Here is a 19,144-nt window from a genome sequence, read left to right as displayed (position 1 = left end):
GGATTATCAAACATTTTCTTGGATTCTTATTCTCGTCAAGCCATACTACTCAACAACCCAAGAGTAGATTCTATCCAAGCCTAGTGCAAGGTTATTGGAATCTTGGCCGATTCTATTGGAAACTAGCTTCGTATCAACACTATATGAAGAGATAAACTTCTGAAGTGTAGCATGAAGATGATGAAGAGGAGAGGCCTTAAAATGGAGCCTTGTAAAACGCCCGACTTGTCATCATGTTGGGCGTTTAGGAATCCCTCGACCTTAACCAATTGCTCCCCACAACAAATGAAACTTCTTAACCAATTGAGAACCTTACCATGCATACCTATATCGTAGTGCCTGTCACTCAACAGCTCATGATCTACTTTGCTAAAGGCCCTTGTGTTGATTGGATTACTAACAACAACATGAATGAAATCTTCTTTGAGCTTGATTGGATTGACGATTTGTACCAAATGTACGATAACGTTAAAGCAAAGAATCTCTATTTTCGTCATATAAAGGAGGAATAGAAAAGACTACCTTTTGTATTCCCGGGGCATCTTTTTTTCCAGAACTATCAGCACCTTTCAGTCGTTGGCTTTTGGCTTTTCATCGGTAAGTACTGCAGAACGTGAGCTTTTAAAGCTTTTACCGACATTTCTTGTTCCAGTTCAGTCAATAGGAGCAGACGTGTTTCAAATTGGTTACATCAGTGGCAATCGAAATAAAGATGGAACTACTAATCCCAAGTTACCAGGCCTTCGAATTAGGTCAGAAAAAACTTTTCTATTCTGAATTTTAGGTCTTAAAGAGAAGTCTTTTCCTGTTGCTTTGCAGTCCGGCTATTGATTTGGCAGTCCATGAAATAAATTCTCAACAGGTCTTGCCATTTGGGCACAGTCTAAGGTAAAAATCGGACTCGACTTTTAGTTTCGCACAAAAGAGAAACAAGGTCGGCAAACTCTTTAAGAATATAAATAGTAGATGACTAGCCCTCTAATAAATAGAAATACCAAATTGAAATCCTTGTCAAAATTAAAGAAATACTGTACCAGAGCTTGCCTGAATGTCCGAATGAGGTAAACTTTGTATGTTTATGGTCACAGACCTCGAAAAAAGCCGAACATTTGAAAACACTTTTTAACTTTTTTGGTCTATTAGGCCGAAAAAAAGATTGGGTCAAATTTCAATTTTTCCCCCTTTTTTCCTTCTAGGTACAGATTTTGGAATGCTTTCAGTCATTTGAGCCCTAATCTATTTATTTCTTAACTTGTTCTTCCTTGATGCGGACCTTTCAATTTACTTCCATGCAACTTCTTCAGACAGAAGCATTTATCGTTTTTATTGTTTTTGCTCATTTTCACCAATTGTTTTCACATTTTGCCAACTTTTTTTCGCATTTTTCACATCTGAAAAGAATTCTTTTTTTTGGGCAGTAAAGACATTTTTTTTTCGAGTACTAATGATAAATGTGAACTTAATTACACTTGAGAAGTAAAGGAGCGCAAGTGAAAAGCCAAATTGGGCGCTCAGTTTTTGGGGCTTAATTGTCGTTTTTTGCGACAAAATTCCAACAAATATCGATTTTGGTGCACGTTTGACCTCATATTATTATCATGGGTCAATATTCAGCAACTATTTGCTGGAACAAGACGCCAATTTGAAATGCTTAATGCCTAATTTGCTTAACTCCTAGGTTCTTTGACGCCGAAACCTTTGGCCATGAGTCTGAGAGTATTCTTCAGACGGCCAAACTTTGGCGACGGAACGTGAGTGCTTTCATCGGTCCCCAAGAAACTTGTGTTCACGAGGCTCGCTTGGCAGCTTCATTCAATCTGCCGATGATTTCTCACTTCTGCTCCCATCATGACACATCCAACAAGGTGGGACGAAAAATAACCGATTTCTATGTTGCAAGTCGTCGAGAAAGTGCATGTCGACTTTATCTGAATCAAAGACCATGATGATAGCATGTGTCTTCCACAGAAATTGTATCCTACATTTGCCCGAACGGTGCCGCCAGCTTCATTCGTCTCCAAATCCATCGGTGAGTGAGAAAGCTTTGTTGTTACTGGAAAAACCTTCTTCTCACGAATTGCCACTTTGATATGTCAGCATCGCTTCTCCTCCGATACAAGTGGACCCGCGTGGCTTTCTTCCACTCCAATATGACTGGCACAGAGTTCAATGCCATGGCGGATACCATCCTGGAAACGTTTGACAATTATGGGATTGAAATCAGGTATATCATCGACTTTTAAGGGCCTACATTCGATGTTCACAATCACTAAATTCTCTCCACCAAAAATGCCTAGCCATCGCAGAATTTGGTCCACTATGTATCACTACGGGTGGAAGCAGCCCAATTTCTTCAAACAATGGATTAAGGACACTTGTCAAGGGACCTCTTTTTGAACTGCAATCTCCTTGAAACGATTTTTTTCCAGAATGATTTTGTTCATCTTGAACCGATGGAAAAATTCGGTTAGGAAATGTTTTGCTACTGTTCGGTTTCTTTGTCTTTGTCTTTATCAAGCAAACTGTAGGCTAGTAATAAGGGATTGTACAAGTATTCTTCACTGTTTTCTGAACCATTACTCTTCACGGGGTAACTCAAAATACTGATAGTTTTTTTGCAAATGCCAAGACTTCTAATAATGATTTTCGTTGTTATTGAAACAAAAGGAACAACTTTTGTAAAAGAAAATCATCTGGCATTCAATCTCAGATTAGAATATTAATCTACTTAAAACCTACAAAGAGATAATATTTCAAAAAAGTAATCAATAGATGTTGGAAGTAACCTTAGTTGCGTTTCCAACTAAAATTTTATTCAAAACCTTGGAGCAAATGATAAGATATCTTGTTTTCAAAAATTGCATTTGCATCAAATTTGACTACAAATTGCTCCAGTTTTATCTAAAAGCAATTGCCAAGAGATGTATTAAGCGTTTTCTAAGCCTAAAATATAAATGGTAACATTTCACTTTTCTAAAGCAGGTAGAAAAACCCGAATATAGTTTGCAATATAACTTAGAACTTACTTAATGGCAATACTTCACAATTCTGATGCCATACTTGTCAATCGCAACTTTAATCAAGCTTAATCTTGAATTTTGACAAAATTCTATGGGCGTTGAATAAAAACATCGCTAGTGCGTAGAAATTAATTCTTGCAAAAAGTGACAAATTTGAAAATTAAACTCTCTCATGTATCGTTCAAATATTTTAGGAACATGATAAGATATTGCAGTTTTTGGCACTTAAAGTAAAATGACACGCAATTTTACATCTTTGGTATGATTCAAGTAACATTTTTTGCTACTTCTAGCTTTTAAAGAAATTTTAAAGAAAATTGAGAAATGCTATGTCTTGTCGTGTCATTGAAAAAGACAATCACATTCCTTGGGAATAACTGGAAACATAATTAGGCCATTTTTCGATCTTTTAAGGCAGAAAACGCAACTTTCAACATGTAATAAGTAAGCGTGTGCTTAATAGAAGTTTATGAAACTTTACGTCAATGCATAACTAAGATTATGTTTAACACTGATTGACAAAGTTTTGGCAATGGTTCATTTTTTATGGGCTTTAAGTGATTTAACACACTTATCTGAGCTATTTTTAAACATGTGGTTTTTCACAAAAGTTGTTACTTTTGCTTCTTTGACATAGAAAAACATATTTAGATGTTTTGGCATTTGAGCAAACACTTCAACAGAAAAAATAACCACCTTAAAGGGCCTGCCATTTTAAAAAGGTGCATGTGCTATATTGTAGATTTTTATGCAAGTCCTTAGAAACTGATCACCATATAGCGGTATTTCGATGCAACTAAGCCTAGGCCTTGGCAATTGTTAGTTTGCATCTACGTAGAAGAGACAGAAGACCCAATTTGAGCCATTGTAAAGACCTTATTTGAGTAGGACAAATCGTAATAACATATGACATGACAATTATTGGTGTGTTGTCAGTTATGTCAATTTTGTTAATTTTGTCAGTTATGTCAACCTACAAACTTCCGGTACTGCCGATCATGTGCAACAGATTATCGATCAACGAGGTTAAATTATGGCCATAGTCAGAGGATGGAAACCGCTTACTTTCTGCTGATAAATGGTTTCAATGAGGTTACAGTTCGAATATTGCTTAACTTTTGGATGTGAGAATCTATTTCATCTTGGGAGAATCCGACAACCACTTGGGCCTTTTGGAGGCGCTTCACGAGGAGGGTCTATTCCAGGCCAAAGAAGAGTACTTCGTGGTGGGCGTTCAAGCAGACCCTTGGGATCCTTTGGGTAAAACCAGGGCAACCAGAGTCATTCAAACGATTGCATTTCTTTATTTCGGTTCCCACGCAAGCAAGCAGCAATGTCATTGGATCTGAGTGAGTGCAGCCTTAAAGGGATGTGGGGACAGTAGTATGTGAAATCTAGTATACCAACACCCTACTATTCACAGAGTTTTGAGTTGCATCGCCACAAACTCAAGTTCGCCATTTTCAAAAAAGTCTGACCAGATATAGCAATCCATGAAAAATTGGTCTCAGACTGTCTTAGTAAGAATCTCGTAACTCTGCGGCCAATTCAAGTTGAACGAAGAATGGTCAGAGAGTCACAGTTTGTCCATGTTGAAAATCCCAAGCCGGGTTGAATTTACTAATGGGATTAAAGTGCCTGTGACGACAGTTTGCAAACCAGTACTCTTGATTTTGAGGTTTTGAACTATTTTGTTATTTTATCAGGTCAGTTCTAGATAAGTGTCTCGAACATGTACGGATCTCAAATAACATTGCCCCCTTTTGATTGGACAATTCTGAAGACAATTTATTGAGAAAGATTTGCAAACTTACCTAAGAGATTTGAACAGTTCTTCCAAGGTCCTCGCTCTGATTGGCCAGTCCCCATTTTGCGGAATGTTGTTGAAGAAAAAGATCTATATCAAAGGGATGATTTAATAAGCCTGAGCCAATTTTTGAACCAAGTATTGACGAAAGAACGACCTCCAGATACGAAACCACCCCACTCTATCGATGAGTTTCCGAGCCAGAAAATCTTTCTTTTTACTCAAATCTCGAAAGTATGACTTTGTACATGTCAATGCTCAAAGATTATTGTACCACAACGCCGTTTTGAGTTTAAGACATGCCAGGAAAAAATTATCGATTTTGCAATCTTGTTTAACGCATCTAAATTCGGAAACTGTTGTCGTGTTCTGTTTGCTAGTGTCCCCGATGTTCACTGATTTTAAACTAACCAGGGATTGTAGCGCTTTGATTCAATTAGTAAGGGTACGAAACTTCCCATCGTGAAAGCCAATTGCTGGAGATTGCATTGAAACATTATTCTCTTTTACTTCTAGTGCGGTATATTCAGCTTAATATACTGCTCCAAGAGCGTTCGCCTGTATTTCTTTCTTGTTCTGCTTGCAAGCCAATTTAAGAAAATTGTAATGTAAGGTTTGACCTAATTCTTACGAATGAGACATACCTATTCATAAAAAAGTTCACTTTTGAAATTATTATTTCTTTTACAAAAGAAACCTCATTTGATAGAGAACTTTCCTTTAACCAAAAATTTCAATCGTTTGGATGAGTAATCCCTTTCAAAAAAAGATCCTGCAAAATACACCCGTGGCTATTTGATGCAGAAGTCAGAGCCTCCGAGTCCATCACTTTTGGAAGGTAGTTAGCAAATGCCGGAGCCTGTAAAAAAAGAATTTTGATTTCAAATGCGATTGTGCCGTAGGTTTGCGCCACTATTTGGGAATCATGATGTCTGCCCCTCAAGAAACACGGAACTGGTCGTATTTCAATTTCACCCGGAAGGTCAAAAAGCGGATGCTGCAAGGACACTTCAAGGATCTCCTCGGTAGAAAATATTTGTTCCCTAAAAAAGAGGATTTTCAAGTATTGGGAAATCCATCACGTTTGCCTTGTCATTCAAGGTGAAATCAATGTACAAATGCTTCAATTACGGCGAGAGGCGGCTTATCTTTACGACGCCGTCAAACTTTACGCGGAAAGTTTGAAAATCGTCCTCCTTCAAGGGGGTGATCCGTTCAATGGGAGTCTGATCATTCAAAATCTCGTCAACCAAACCTACTTCAGGTTGGGTAGCCATTTTTGGCAAGTCATGGAATCACTCGACCACTTCTTTGCCTTGAAATCACTCTCATTTCAGTGCAATGGGCTACAAAGTGTTTATGGATGCCAATGGCGACACTGAAGGCAATTTCAGTCTCGTGGCCTTGGGACAAACGAGCCAAGGCAAGCCAGGCTTATTCCCGGTGGGGGTGTTCCAATTGGATGGACCGAATGTACTTCCCAAGCTGCATTTGACTCACGCCGTGGCATGGCCACGTGGCAATCCGCCACGGGCAATTCCGCGATGCGGCTTCAAGGTGACGCTTTCTCAGATCGAGTTCTTAACGTTGATCTAAATTCGCTTAGAATTGTGCGTCCTGTCATTGATTCTCGGTCAATTGAGGACTCTATTAAAGATATCCAGGGAGTTACAATGTGCAATGAAACACATGGATCTTCAAGAACAAATAACAATTAGCCTTTTTAACCCACAGTGCTTAAAACGTTGATTATGGATGTTTGATCTATGTTCTGAAGACTTTTAAGGATATTTTTTATCCCAGAAAATCAATTGGAACAATTTTTTTATTATTAGAAAATTTGGTCAAAAAATTACAATCCGACAGATACTTTGTCCTTTTCCTTCTCATTGAATAAGAGGGTAACGCCCTCTGCCTAATCTAGATACCGACAGACAAACGAAGCAACATGAGAGATAGGGAATCGGCTGCAAAATACTACCACACTTTAACTTGGTGATATTTATTTAAGCAGACTAATCAACTAATATTTTCTTGTAAGCTCTTCAAAAGATCTATCAAATCGTGTAAAGGGTAAATTATGATTTCTTATTGCTTATGGAATCCTTGCAAGGGCTAAACAAGGAGTTTTATATTATATGCTTCGAACAGCCAGCATTTAGCTATCGTTTTTTAAACCAAATATTAGTGTTTGTTACATCTTTTCTAACTAATTTACGAGGTTTTGGTACGCAATCTTGAAAATAACACCTTCTTAAACGTACATTTGACCTTCTCTCAAAAAATTACAACTCCTGAGGCAACATAATGGTACCTAAAACTAGATTTGCCCAAAAGTTACGGACAAAAGTTGTCCTATTAACTGATCATAAGAAACTTGTTCAATCAACTTTAAGAATAGGACAAGCAACTGATAAATCAGCATAATCATTCAAATTCATATCCAAGGTCATTAATGGCAATTAAGCAGGGTTCTAGACATCCTTGCCGATATTGTATAGATTTTAGTATATAATAGAACTTTTTGATACTTCCTTTGATTTGTTCCAATTCACAACACAACACCCTTGGAATACCTTGAGACTACCTTTTGCATCTCCTAAGCATGATCTTTGTCATTTCAAAAATCAAGTCAAGATTAAAACTGCTAGAAGCCTTATCTGATCTATGCTATTCAAAAATGTTTGTCCGAGCGTAGACATGGCAGTGGGTGCCGTTCAAAGTGCTGAAAAGTCTATAAGGATACGTCGCCCTTGGCAATGAATAAAGACACTTTGAATAGAGTTACTTAAAGCCATGGAAGCACGGCAAAGAAACAGAACGTGAACTTCACTATTTAAAGATTAGTGTTGCAATGTTTTTCCTCGTTCGGTAAACCCCTTGTTTATGACCGGTTATGAAAGTTTTGATGACTATTGATTATATATACTTTGGAATTGAAGAGAAACCATAACATGTTGAGTAGCTTTCAACTCTTTTTGGCAGGGTGAGTTATGTCTGACGGAAGAAACGGATGAAGACATCGTCTTCGGGGTCTTTCTTGGATTCGGCGTGGTTCTTGTGGTCATCGTGATCGTCCTCTATCGTAACTACAAATACGAACAAGAGCTGGATTCCTTGCTATGGAAAATCGACCCGAAAGAACTCAAGATCGACGAGTTCACACCCACCTGTCACAATTATCATGGGACGCTAAGCAAGGCCCATTTGGCCAGCAGCCGGCGAGCCAGAAACAGCCAGGTAAGGAAGAATTTGGCAATCTTAGAAAACTGTGATTGTGTTATACGAGAAATGGATGATTTAGGTGTCCTTGGGATCCAATCAGGAGAACGACCATCGGTTCTCCATGATTTACACCCAAATTGGCGTTTATAAAGGGCGGATTTACGGAGTGAAGAAATCGCCCAAAGCCTCGATCGACATCACAAGGAAACTCAAAAAGGAGCTCAAAGTAAGACGATTGACTAAATATATAAGGTGGCTAAAAATTTTGATAAGAGTTATCCGTTGACTATCTAAGAATAATACGTTAAATGCTATAACATCTACTTTCGTTTGTCTAAATTATAAAGACAAAAGGAACAGCTTTAAAGAAAGCGTGTCTGAAATTAGCTCCTTTTGGCGTATAAAATCACTTCAAGCACATCAAATAGCACCGTTTTACGAAATGAAGTCAATCAATATTATTGCTGGATGGATATATTTATCTGATCTTAGTTATTACACTTTCAAAGTTGTCTTTTGTACTAAGCAAAAAGTGACCCTAACTATGTTTCAATTGAGTGCCAAGACTTTTTCGAGGCCATGAGGATGTTTAAATTCTTTCCTATCCAAATGCATCTTGAAATTTACATAGAAAAATTAAATATAATACTACTAAACTAATATCTATCCATTATATGATATTTAAATATGATATACGTGACCAATGTTTTTTCTCCAAAGATTCAAAACTTCACTAGTTGTTATTAATTTTTTTAGATGTTGGATATCTGAACTAGTAATCATACGTGAAAATGTCAAATTTGTCTCATTTTCCAAAAAAATGATTTTCCATGTTCTTGATATAATGAGCCCTTGAGGCCAGACCATTCAAAAGAGGAAGAAAATATGAGCCTGGATTCTGAATTAGAAGGTAAAATACTGATTCAAAAAAAGAGAAGAACACTTTCCAGTCATTATAGGACAGCAATGTTATTGGTATCAGTGCTCATGTGTTTATTTATAGAAGTCAGAATAGAATGATCGAGACGTGACAAGAACCAGCCTTAGATTAAGAAATTATCAAACAGGGCTGTCTTTCGGCTATGACTACATCTCATTATTGACGTGGTGTGTAAGAGCAATGCTCTCCATTTTTAATGTTTTGACAGGCCATGCGGGACATTCACCATGATAATTTGAACCACTTCATCGGAGCTTGTGTGGAACCGGGTAACGTTTGCATTGTTTACGAATATTGCACCCGAGGAAGCTTACGGTACCGAGAAACAACCTTTTCAAAACCGAGTTGTCCATGTCCCAAAATCAAATACGAAATCTTTTTCAGAGACGTCTTGGATAATGACGATATGAACTTGGACAACATGTTCATCGCTTCCTTGGTGGGCGATATCATCCGAGGAATGATCTTTCTTCACGAGTCCCAATTGCGATTTCATGGCAATCTCAAAGCGGCCAATTGTCTGGTGGACAGTCGTTGGGTTCTAAAACTAAGTGGATTTGGCCTCAGTGTAAATGCACACTTTAATATTCGATATCAAAACGCGGCAGTGAAATATCAATGATAGGATAGATTGATAATGTTCAGTTTTTTTTACCAAAACTCATGGAAAATTGAAAACATTTGAGACCTCGATGCATCAAAACGGAGCAGAAGCTACAAAATGTTCAATGAAACTGAAAGGTCTCATACCGACAGGAATGGGGCTAATAATGGCTGAGGAATCTCGTTTGAGTAAATCAAAAGCCTCACAGTCGTTCAAAATTAAGTAGCTGGTTCATATTTTCCTCAGTTGAATTAAGATCTTTTTCTTTTTTTTGGTAATCTGAAGACAATGAAAGTTTTTTGTTAATTTTACTATTGCCCAGAAAGAAGTTACAAAGAGCCACGAGTTCTGCCTTTTCACTTCCATCAATTATGTTTCTGTTCTTACAATCTTTTGGTTTGTCACATTTTCAAATGTGTCTAGATATCCGCTATGTCGTTAGTTCCAATGCGTCGAGATATCCAATGTGTCGGGACTTTCGATTATTTGCCTAGATTCCAGTAGATTTCCAATGTGTCAAAGTTTTCGCAGTTTCTAATTTTCCAAGGGGTCCAGATGTCCTGGAAAAGAAGAATGAGGAATATCATGAATTCAAACGGTAGATCCATGTTTTATGACGTGATTGCAATCAATGGAGTGGATTGGTCTACATGATGCTTGATTGCTCATAAAAAGAAAGACCTACGTAGACTTTTGAAAATGCAAGTGTCCACTATCATGCTCTCATGTTAGACAACTTAGTTCTGATATAAATACTGGAACAAAGATTAACATTTTTTTCTTGGGTTCGCAATCATTTTGTGTGTCCTTGCTTACCCCTTTTGGTTGTCAAAAACATAGCCCTGTTTGCTGGTATACGATATAATTTGTGAAGATTGAGGGTCACGTGCGCCATTTATTAAAAGACGATGTCTCTCTTTGATCTACTTTCCAGGATTTCTCTCATCCCTGGCCTAATGTGCTTGACGTGATTACGGGCTCTGTCAGTCTGGATCCACTTCGAAGTGAAGAGCTCCTTTACAGGTACGCAGAGCCGAAAGAGCACTGGAAATGTGCAGCGTCATAGTCTCAATCAGTTTGTCCCCAGACATATCAAATCACTCACTTTAATTCTGTCATAGTCAATAGTTCTAGTCAACCATGTGATACTGCTACTGTTTTTTTTCTTCTTCTCTTAGGCTGCAACATGATGCATTGGCGGTCGAAATACATTTATACATTTAAATATCAAATCAAACGCTGTTTTCGTTTCCTACTCGTACGAAAATAATTGAGCATCAATCTTTATGACTTATGACAGGCTCAGCATCATGTACTTTATTCGTGAATACGAACGTAACGTACTCTGAGGCAAAGTTTTGCCTGCGGAAAATTATAGTTTGAAGTTAAACCAAGAGAGACAATTTGTTGTTGGTGGGCCACATCTTATGAAATGAATATGAAAAGCTTTAGATACATACATAGATGTATGCATCGTCACAAAAGGGGGAGGGAGGGCTCATGTCAACCAATTGAGTACTTATAACTTATAGGCATTGTTTTCAGAGCTCCCGAAATGCTACGCCTCAAGGATCCTTCCAAGCTTTTGGACATGAGGTATATCTCGGCCTCCGAGATCATGCTCCAGAAGGCTGACGTTTACAGCTTCGCCATCCTTTTCTACGAGATTCATTTCAGACCGAGCCTTCCATTCACCGGTAAGAAGATATCCATTAAACCATACCAGTACGTGGTTGTGAACGGTTTATCTTTCTTCTTTTGGTTAGACTTTTTGAATAGGGACAAAGTTTTTGAGGAAAGTAAAAATAAATGCGATTGTTTCATTAGCTGACGTATTCAAAGAGGTGCATTAAGATTTGTTTGAAGACACACTTCCTTTCACATAAATGTTCTTCATGCGACTATTGATGGAAACAATAAGATAACCCCACGAGGTCGTGACCTAGGCTTGTCAAATTGCATTTTCAATAACATGTGACATTTCTAACGAGGTGTCAGAAACATGGTTAGCTGACCTGAAGAAATCAATTAACTTTTTCTTATTTAAACAGGTTGCATCTTTGCTCAGTCGTTCTTTTTTCGATGCGTTGGGATTGCCTGGAGCCTATCCCAAATTCTATGGCAACATTGGTTTACACTAAACTGATTTGATCCCAACACTACATGCGGCATTTGTTTTTCTTGCACGAAAAGCGATTTTCACACGCATAATCTTCATTCTCCATACTTCAAAACAAAGGAAACCAAATGACACTTTTGGAAGTTCTGTTTCACAACTCTTTTTAGTAGTTGTGGTAAACAAAGTTTTTAGTCGCTTATGAACAACAGGTTCATTTCCATGGATGAAACCATATTGAATCAAAAGACTACCTTGAAAACTTGCCATCACAAAGACAAATGTCCATTTGATGTCCCTCGCTCTCTTTGCATGAAGTTCATTTATGTTTTGATTTCGAAAAAGCGGACAAGGTCAACACTTCAAACTGGATGGCATGGCAAACCAACAAACTTGCCAAAAAGCCAATAATGCCCAGGATCAGCTGTCTTTAGGCCTCATTTTCTACAATGAATGAGGTAAACAAGAAATCAGCACATTTAAGTGTGAAATAGATATTTTTGGGATAGCAAAGCATGAAACTGGCAACAAAACCGAAAACTGGCACACTCAAATCTGCTCAAAAAAGCTATCATGGTATACCAAAAATGAAAAGAGGCATAACTTGAATTGGCACAATTCATGTAAAACTCAAGCTCACAAATCAATATGTGAATGTACCGAAAAGAACAAAAGGTAGCAACCTTTTAAAAGGGAGTGTTCCATTGTGATCTTTTTTTTTCTTTTGGATTGCCGTTTATTTCTGGTACTAAAAGGGGAAATCTTGTTTAGAGCACTAAAACTACTAATTGGTTTCCCCATGGTTTGAGTCCAAAAATGTCCAAAGGTACTTGAATGCTCCCATTAAAATGTAAGCTTGCATTTCAATTGTGATTAGCAAGCTATTTGAAAAACCCAAAGAGTTTAACTTCTAATCAATATTGCCATTACTTACAGCTAATGCTACTACTCAACAAAAAGAGTGTTTTGGTTGAGCACTTTCTTAGTGTTAGTTGTGTTAAGCTTGTTTGCCTCTTCATAGTATGTTGTGCTCCCTTTATAGTTTAGGCTTGCTAATTAAAATTTTCATCTTTTTGTGTTCCCATTATGTTTCATACTGTTCAAAGCCTTAATGTAAACAAGAAACATTGAGTAAATGATTATTTTTGTTATGAAAAGTGATTTTTGTATTTAAATTGCACACTTCCAAGCAACGCTTCTCGCAAGGTCTACAGGTCTAAGAAGAATATTGAGGAGACTCTGGATAAAAGTGTGGCACAGTTTTTTCATATGAGTGAAAAAGAAAGTAAATAGAGTCCCTGATTTGATTCTCCTCCTCGATCATTCCGAAGAAGATTTCTGATTCCCCATTAGGACACACATTATCGCATGTGCATACAAGAGATGTGAGGTCTGTCTGTGCTGGTTAGGAAGAGATTCGCCCTCCTAGTCTGGTACTGAGTTGAGCACAAACTGCAGAAGTATCTTGTATCCTTTGTATCCTTTTCCATGTCCGAGAAATTGTAACTTCAAGTGGCTCACTATAATTGGGAGCCCTGCAGAATAACCTTTTCTATTGCACGCCAGTCCTAAATTGACGTCCCTTAAACCTTAACAATATTTCTTTAGTAATGACGACGTTGAAACCGGTCATTTGGGAGATGTACGGAAAAAATCAGATTAATGTCTTAAAAAGTGTAATGTTTCATAAATACAAGGCTTTCAAACGGGCTTACAGAAAAGAGATTTTTTTTTTCAAAAGTAAAGTCTTAATTGATAACATGAGGGTGAGAGTTTTTTGTCGAATAAGGATTATCGTTTCATGACTTATGGATCACTTTCCATTCACCGTTGTCAGAATGCTTCCAGTACTTTTCACACCAAATGGTGTCAACATTAAGCACACATCGTAGAATTAAGTTCGGGGTATTCTGAACTACGCATTGATGAAATCATAGTAATAAAAGTCGTAAAGTATCGATTCATAAAATTAGAATTCAGAAATATTTCTCGTTCAGAATGGAAAACTAGATTGGAATAACCTGGTACTCGTAGTATCAATCAAACAAACGAAGAGGAAGAACTGTTTTGTAGATCTGTAGAGTGGAATGGAATGGCACATTGTTTATAATACAACAACTTGATTGGCATCAGTTTTGTTTCAAAAGATGAATTTTGTCAATCTATAGGTGTAGTTTTCAAGATTGTACAAGATATGCATATTTGAGCTTCATAAGCTGTTGATTTACCTTTCTAACGAACAAAATAATTCCAAGGCCCATTGATTGAGAGACATTACCATTTTAAAACTATCTTAGCCAGATTCTTCAATTTGTCATAGCTAGTAGGATCTCTGATCGGAATGTTCATTCATCATAAAGTGGGAAGTATCTTCACGAAACAAATTTAGACGTTAACAATTTCCTGAACCCTTCAAAATTCTAGCCCTCCATCGCAATCGAGTGGGAACACGACCTTTTGGCAACGTGGATATGACAGTCATTGAGGTTTTAGAGAGGATCTACAATCCCCACGTCCAACTTCGACCCCAAATCGATGCTCTGAACAATTGTGTGGACTTTGTTAAAAGCTGCATGCGTGATTGTTGGCAGGAGGTGCCCAATGACAGACCAGATTTCAAGGTAATCCAATCGGGAAACTCACGGCCATTTTGAACATTGGAAAAATGCTTGATAACAGTGGGATGAAACGAGTGGTGTCAGGGGCAAATTGCAATCTCCATCTCGAAAATCTATCAAAACAAACAACTCGTGTCTCTTTACAGGTTATTCGCTCCCGATTGAGGCCAATGCGACGAGGCATGAAAGCCAACATTTTCGACAACATGCTGGCTATGATGGAAAAGTATGCCAACAACCTCGAGAGCCTCGTGGACGAACGCACACAATTGCTGATCGACGAGAAGCGCAAAACCGAGGCTCTTCTTTATGAAATGTTGCCCAGAACCGTGGCCGAGCAATTGAAGCAGGTAAAGGGTCAAGCCAAGGAATTGTTCTTGTCAAGTCCTTGAGGTCGGCTTCTCCATTACATGGTGCAGTGCATTTGAGCCATTGGGAGCAGGCACTTCTATGATATGATCCATTTGCAAATGGAACCATTTCCACGTACGAGTTAAATTACAGGGAAAACGGGTGGATGCGGAGAATTTCGATTCCGTGACGATCTATTTCTCGGACATTGTCGGGTTCACGAGCATGTGTGCCGAATCGAGTCCTTTGCAAGTGGTCGATTTCCTCAATGACCTCTACACTTGCTTTGATTCAACCATAGAAATATACGACGTATACAAGGTATAACAATACATTTGTGCGGGTCTATCAGGGTCGATTGGAATCGACCATTCAGTAGGCTGGACTGATTTGATAGCCTGATTGAGAGGGATTTTTGAGCACGATTATCTGCCAGCTTTGAATGAAATAATAAATACTCGTGAAATTTTCAGGTTGAAACCATTGGTGATGCGTATATGGTGGTCTCTGGGCTGCCTGTTCGCAATGCAGACCAGCATGCAGGTGAGGTGGCTTCGATGGCCCTGAATCTGTTGGATCGAGTCAAGAGATTCACCATTCAACATCGTCCCCATGACGCATTGATGCTGAGAATCGGTATCCACAGGTATTTGAACGGAAAAAACATAGGTTCAAAGAAGAAGAGGTTTCGTGTTAAGGCGAAATTTCGTTCCGTTCTGAAATCTGGAATTGGATATGGAACACGGTTTAATGAATCATTTCTGTGTTCCAGTGGTCCAGTTTGTGCCGGAGTGGTGGGTCGGAAAATGCCCAGATTCTGCTTGTTTGGTGACACGGTGAACACTGCATCCAGAATGGAATCCACTGGAGCCCCTCTCAAGTGAGCTACACAAACATAGAAAGAATGAGGAGGATTGTGTCCCCAGCATTAGAAAGAAAGCCCTTTTTTATATTATGTGGTTTTGTCGTCTTTGTTTGGCCTAGGATCCATTGTAGCTCGTCTTGTTACCAGATCCTATCAAAGCTTGGTGGCTATGAATTGGAAGAGCGGGGATTTGTGAACATCAAGGGCAAGGGGGATCAACTGACTTTCTGGCTCCTTAATGAAGACCCATTCATACGAGAACAACGCATGACGGAACGGGAACAACAGTTGAAGAGCCAGAAACGCCCGGCATCCATGTAAGGCCTAATAATCCATAGGGCAATTACAATTGACCCGGAAAATGAATACGTTTCCAATGATGAAATCATTAATCTACGATTATGACAGAGCCTTGGACTTCCTCCGGACGGACTACCAACCCATACAAAGGAATTCCAGTCGAAAGAAAAGACCTTCCAAGGATAGCACCTCCTTAACTGAGTCTCCATCATCAGGTTGGATTCATTCTCGTTCTACATGCTTATGTATGATTGATTAAGATAACTAGACATCAAAACGGGGTTGGGTTGCCGAGACAGTCCTCAATGATTTCCGTCTATTGAATGAGCAGTTGGCACGCAATCTTTCCACTTTGAGCACTGTAATTACTTCAATAAGACCACAAAGATATAAAAGTGAGCTAGGCTCGGACAAAATATGTTGTTTTCGCGTCGAGCAGAAATTGCAGAAGTTTGGCGGTTCAAATGTGCGAACGAGCTGGATTGAAGGCGAGGCATCGGGTAGTAAAAAACCGCCTAGTACAACCCTCTCGAATTTCTGCTCGACACACAAACAGCATTTTTTTTTTGTATGAGTCTAGACACATAACCAAGTTTTATTCGCTTTCTAGATGCTAAGCGATTACGGTTTGGCCTCAACAAACCGATCACGGAGGAAACACAACCGAACGAGACCCACCCAACCAATGAAGAGGATGTTTTTCTACCCAGTGTGCATACCCGCACACCTCGTTTGAGAGTTTTGGACCAATACATCATTGACGTGGCCAATCCCACACCCAAGCGCAATTCCTGCCCATGTATCGATAACATGGACCCAGGTGAGGTTTCTCGCCCATCGACGAATCTCTCAAGGAGAAGGCTCATTGTTCCGAAATTTATACATTTAGCGTTCCTTTGTCCGGACCGAGATTACTTGAACAGAAGTGATTCAGGCCTGGCCCCAAAGTCAAGAGACGCCTCCCCAGACTCCAAGAGTATCGGACATACCAGTCTTTCGTCCATTCTTCAGCACATTGGGGCTCGCCATGATGCCAACGAGTGTTTGGACAGGGTAAGAACGTCGATTGAAGCATTGTCCAAGAGCTGGAATGACAGGCTAATAAACTACGAGTCCTCAAGCCACTCTTTGTAGAGAGTACTTTTGTTCTACGTAAATTATAATGATAACAAAAATATTGATTTATTGACTGTTCAAAGACAGATGTTTTGAATGGGTTCAAGGCACACAAATGCGATTACACAATCACTCGAAAGTCAATCTGATCAGAAATCGAGTTTGAATTTGTTGATCGATGAGACCCACGTATCAAAGGTTGGTGAGGAAGTTATCCACGCCTTCTTTGAATTTGGGAAGGAGATTTTTACCAGCATAAATAGAACAGATGACCCGCCTCAGGGAGGTGGGCAGTTTGTTGAAGAGTCTCGGGCCTCTTTCAAGAAATGAGTGGGGCATAATTGACTTAGTTACCTTACTCTTGTTAGAGTTACAAAGGGGTTGGATACATGTGACACGTTCATTATTTCGATGGGTGAAAGCAATTCATTTCTATTGGGTTTATTTCTTCAGCAGTTCAAGCGGCTAGGTTCAAAGACCATTCCTGGGCCTACCTTGATGCGATGCATATTGTTTTGCCATGCCTGAACATGACCATTGCGAGGAATTAAGGACCCTAGACCAACTGAAACCTTCAGTGCGCGACTAAGGAAAAGCTTAGATTCAAATAGCTGAACATCACCAAGCAACTACTTCCGATTACAAAAGCATCGATTTAAAGTACCGGCACACATTGATTAAGTCTTGGGGAAGCTACTACCTAATAACCCTCAAAAGTAATTTCGTTGTCATTCCATGCAAAGAAAAATGTCCGCATTTAGTTTCATCAAGTTGAATCTAGCGTGAGTGTGTCACTATACCAAAGAAGAAAAGGGCAATTCAACCAAAGGGGATCCTCATTCAAAGCTATCTTATATGTGCTTAAAACAAAATAGTCGGCCCTTTTGACTTTCAAACCATCTATTGGGAGCGGTCTCCATAAGCATTAGTTTCGAGTAGATTATTTCCTCACATTTGCTCGAGGGCTTTTCTCTCCCACGACCTCAATGAAGTTGCTCTCATTCTCTTTAATCTTTTCAGTCCGACGAGGAAAATGCATTCGCGGCCTTCAAGGCTGGCTGCTCCACTTCTTGTAAGAAAAGCGATCATCGAAACAGCTTCAAGTTGACCAAGATCCTTCGACGAAATAAGTCCAAGCCCAATATCGACTTGGAAATCAATGAGAAAGAAGCGGAATCCGAAAACCTTCTCCTCTCCGCCCAACGCCGTTGATCTTTTATTTGCTCTTGCCTCAATTAATGAGTTGACAAAATCCGTATATATATGAACGAGCGTGTTTTTCATCGTTATATTATACAAATAGGGATTGGGATTACATAGTGGCAACCTCCAAATCCCAACAAACCACCGGTCAGTCGATCTGTCAAAAATGTTCCATTTTTTCTTCATGCAAACCGTGCGTATCAAGAAAAAAAACCACTCGCTTAGCTAAGTTCCACTAAAGTCCTTGTCAAAGCCCTTATCAGCCTGAGGATTACTTTCGCCTCCATCAATGCCACACTACATTGCTTCGGCGACGGGGATAGAGACTTTGAACACATTTGTAGGTCACATGGTTCTCAAAATTCAAGTTTCAATTTAATGGAGCCAAGGGTTTGATGGCTTATTTGACTAGTATGATGGGTACCGAGCAACGGAATAGGAGTATTGAGGCCAGTTTTTTCTTAAACTCGTACCTCGGAGTTAGGGCCTTGGACGTTAACCGGTATGAAAATGCACTCGCCTAAGCGTTGAGCGAATGCTCATTCTGGGTAACGTCCAAGCCTTAACTCAGAGGAGTGTTGAGAAAAATACTCGTATCCATCTTTTCCACTTTTCTAAACACAAACACATCTTTGTAAATATTTGTGCCCTAAGGGTTAGTTCTAAGGCTTAAGTAACTCTTCAGATATTATCAATTGCAATTACAGCAATAGCAGACTCAAATTATGCATTTTTCAATAGGAAACATAAAAAATGGTTTGAAAAAAGTGGTGTTTAAAACGTTCAATGTGCGTATAAAGGGCCTGAAGGGTAACTAAAGCCATATATAATTTCTAGAACCACATTTGTAAAAAATGTTTGGTTTGCATCTCTGGGACCCAAATGAACGAATTTTTTTTTTTAACATAATTGTAGGGTTCAAAATCCAACCGCTACGGTGAGCTAAACTCACTGTCGTACACTTCTATATACAGGGCAC

At 39.0% G+C, this 19,144-nt stretch overlaps 1 protein-coding gene and 1 long non-coding RNA gene across 2 annotated transcripts; both read left to right on the top strand.

Annotated features, from left to right (window-relative positions):
- The first annotated feature begins 2,015 nt into the window (after positions 1 to 2,015).
- LOC131882364 (uncharacterized) lies at positions 2,016 to 2,621 on the top strand. Its single transcript, XR_009373483.1, has 3 exons — positions 2,016 to 2,029; positions 2,098 to 2,224; positions 2,298 to 2,621. It is a non-coding gene; the product is annotated as an uncharacterized LOC131882364 (long non-coding RNA).
- An 837-nt stretch (positions 2,622 to 3,458) lies between these two features.
- On the top strand, positions 3,459 to 18,313 carry LOC131882353 (guanylate cyclase 32E-like). The gene is made up of 21 exons (XM_059229474.1): positions 3,459 to 4,280; positions 5,597 to 5,665; positions 5,730 to 5,852; positions 5,929 to 6,091; positions 6,165 to 6,384; positions 7,813 to 8,067; positions 8,132 to 8,278; positions 9,201 to 9,307; positions 9,377 to 9,560; positions 10,531 to 10,619; positions 11,142 to 11,293; positions 14,137 to 14,333; positions 14,477 to 14,680; positions 14,835 to 15,002; positions 15,155 to 15,327; positions 15,454 to 15,561; positions 15,666 to 15,863; positions 15,955 to 16,061; positions 16,457 to 16,666; positions 16,736 to 16,899; positions 17,983 to 18,313. The coding sequence occupies exons 2-21, from the start codon at positions 5,626 to 5,628 to the stop codon at positions 18,172 to 18,174; spliced, it is 3,201 nt and encodes a 1,066-aa protein (XP_059085457.1). The 5' UTR covers positions 3,459 to 4,280; positions 5,597 to 5,625; the 3' UTR covers positions 18,175 to 18,313.
- Positions 18,314 to 19,144: the final 831 nt, after the last annotated feature.

The sequence above is a fragment of the Tigriopus californicus genome, chromosome 6 (genome assembly GCF_007210705.1).
Source record: "Tigriopus californicus strain San Diego chromosome 6, Tcal_SD_v2.1, whole genome shotgun sequence".
Taxonomy (NCBI): domain Eukaryota; kingdom Metazoa; phylum Arthropoda; class Copepoda; order Harpacticoida; family Harpacticidae; genus Tigriopus; species Tigriopus californicus.
This window is presented reverse-complemented; position numbering and strand designations above follow the sequence as displayed.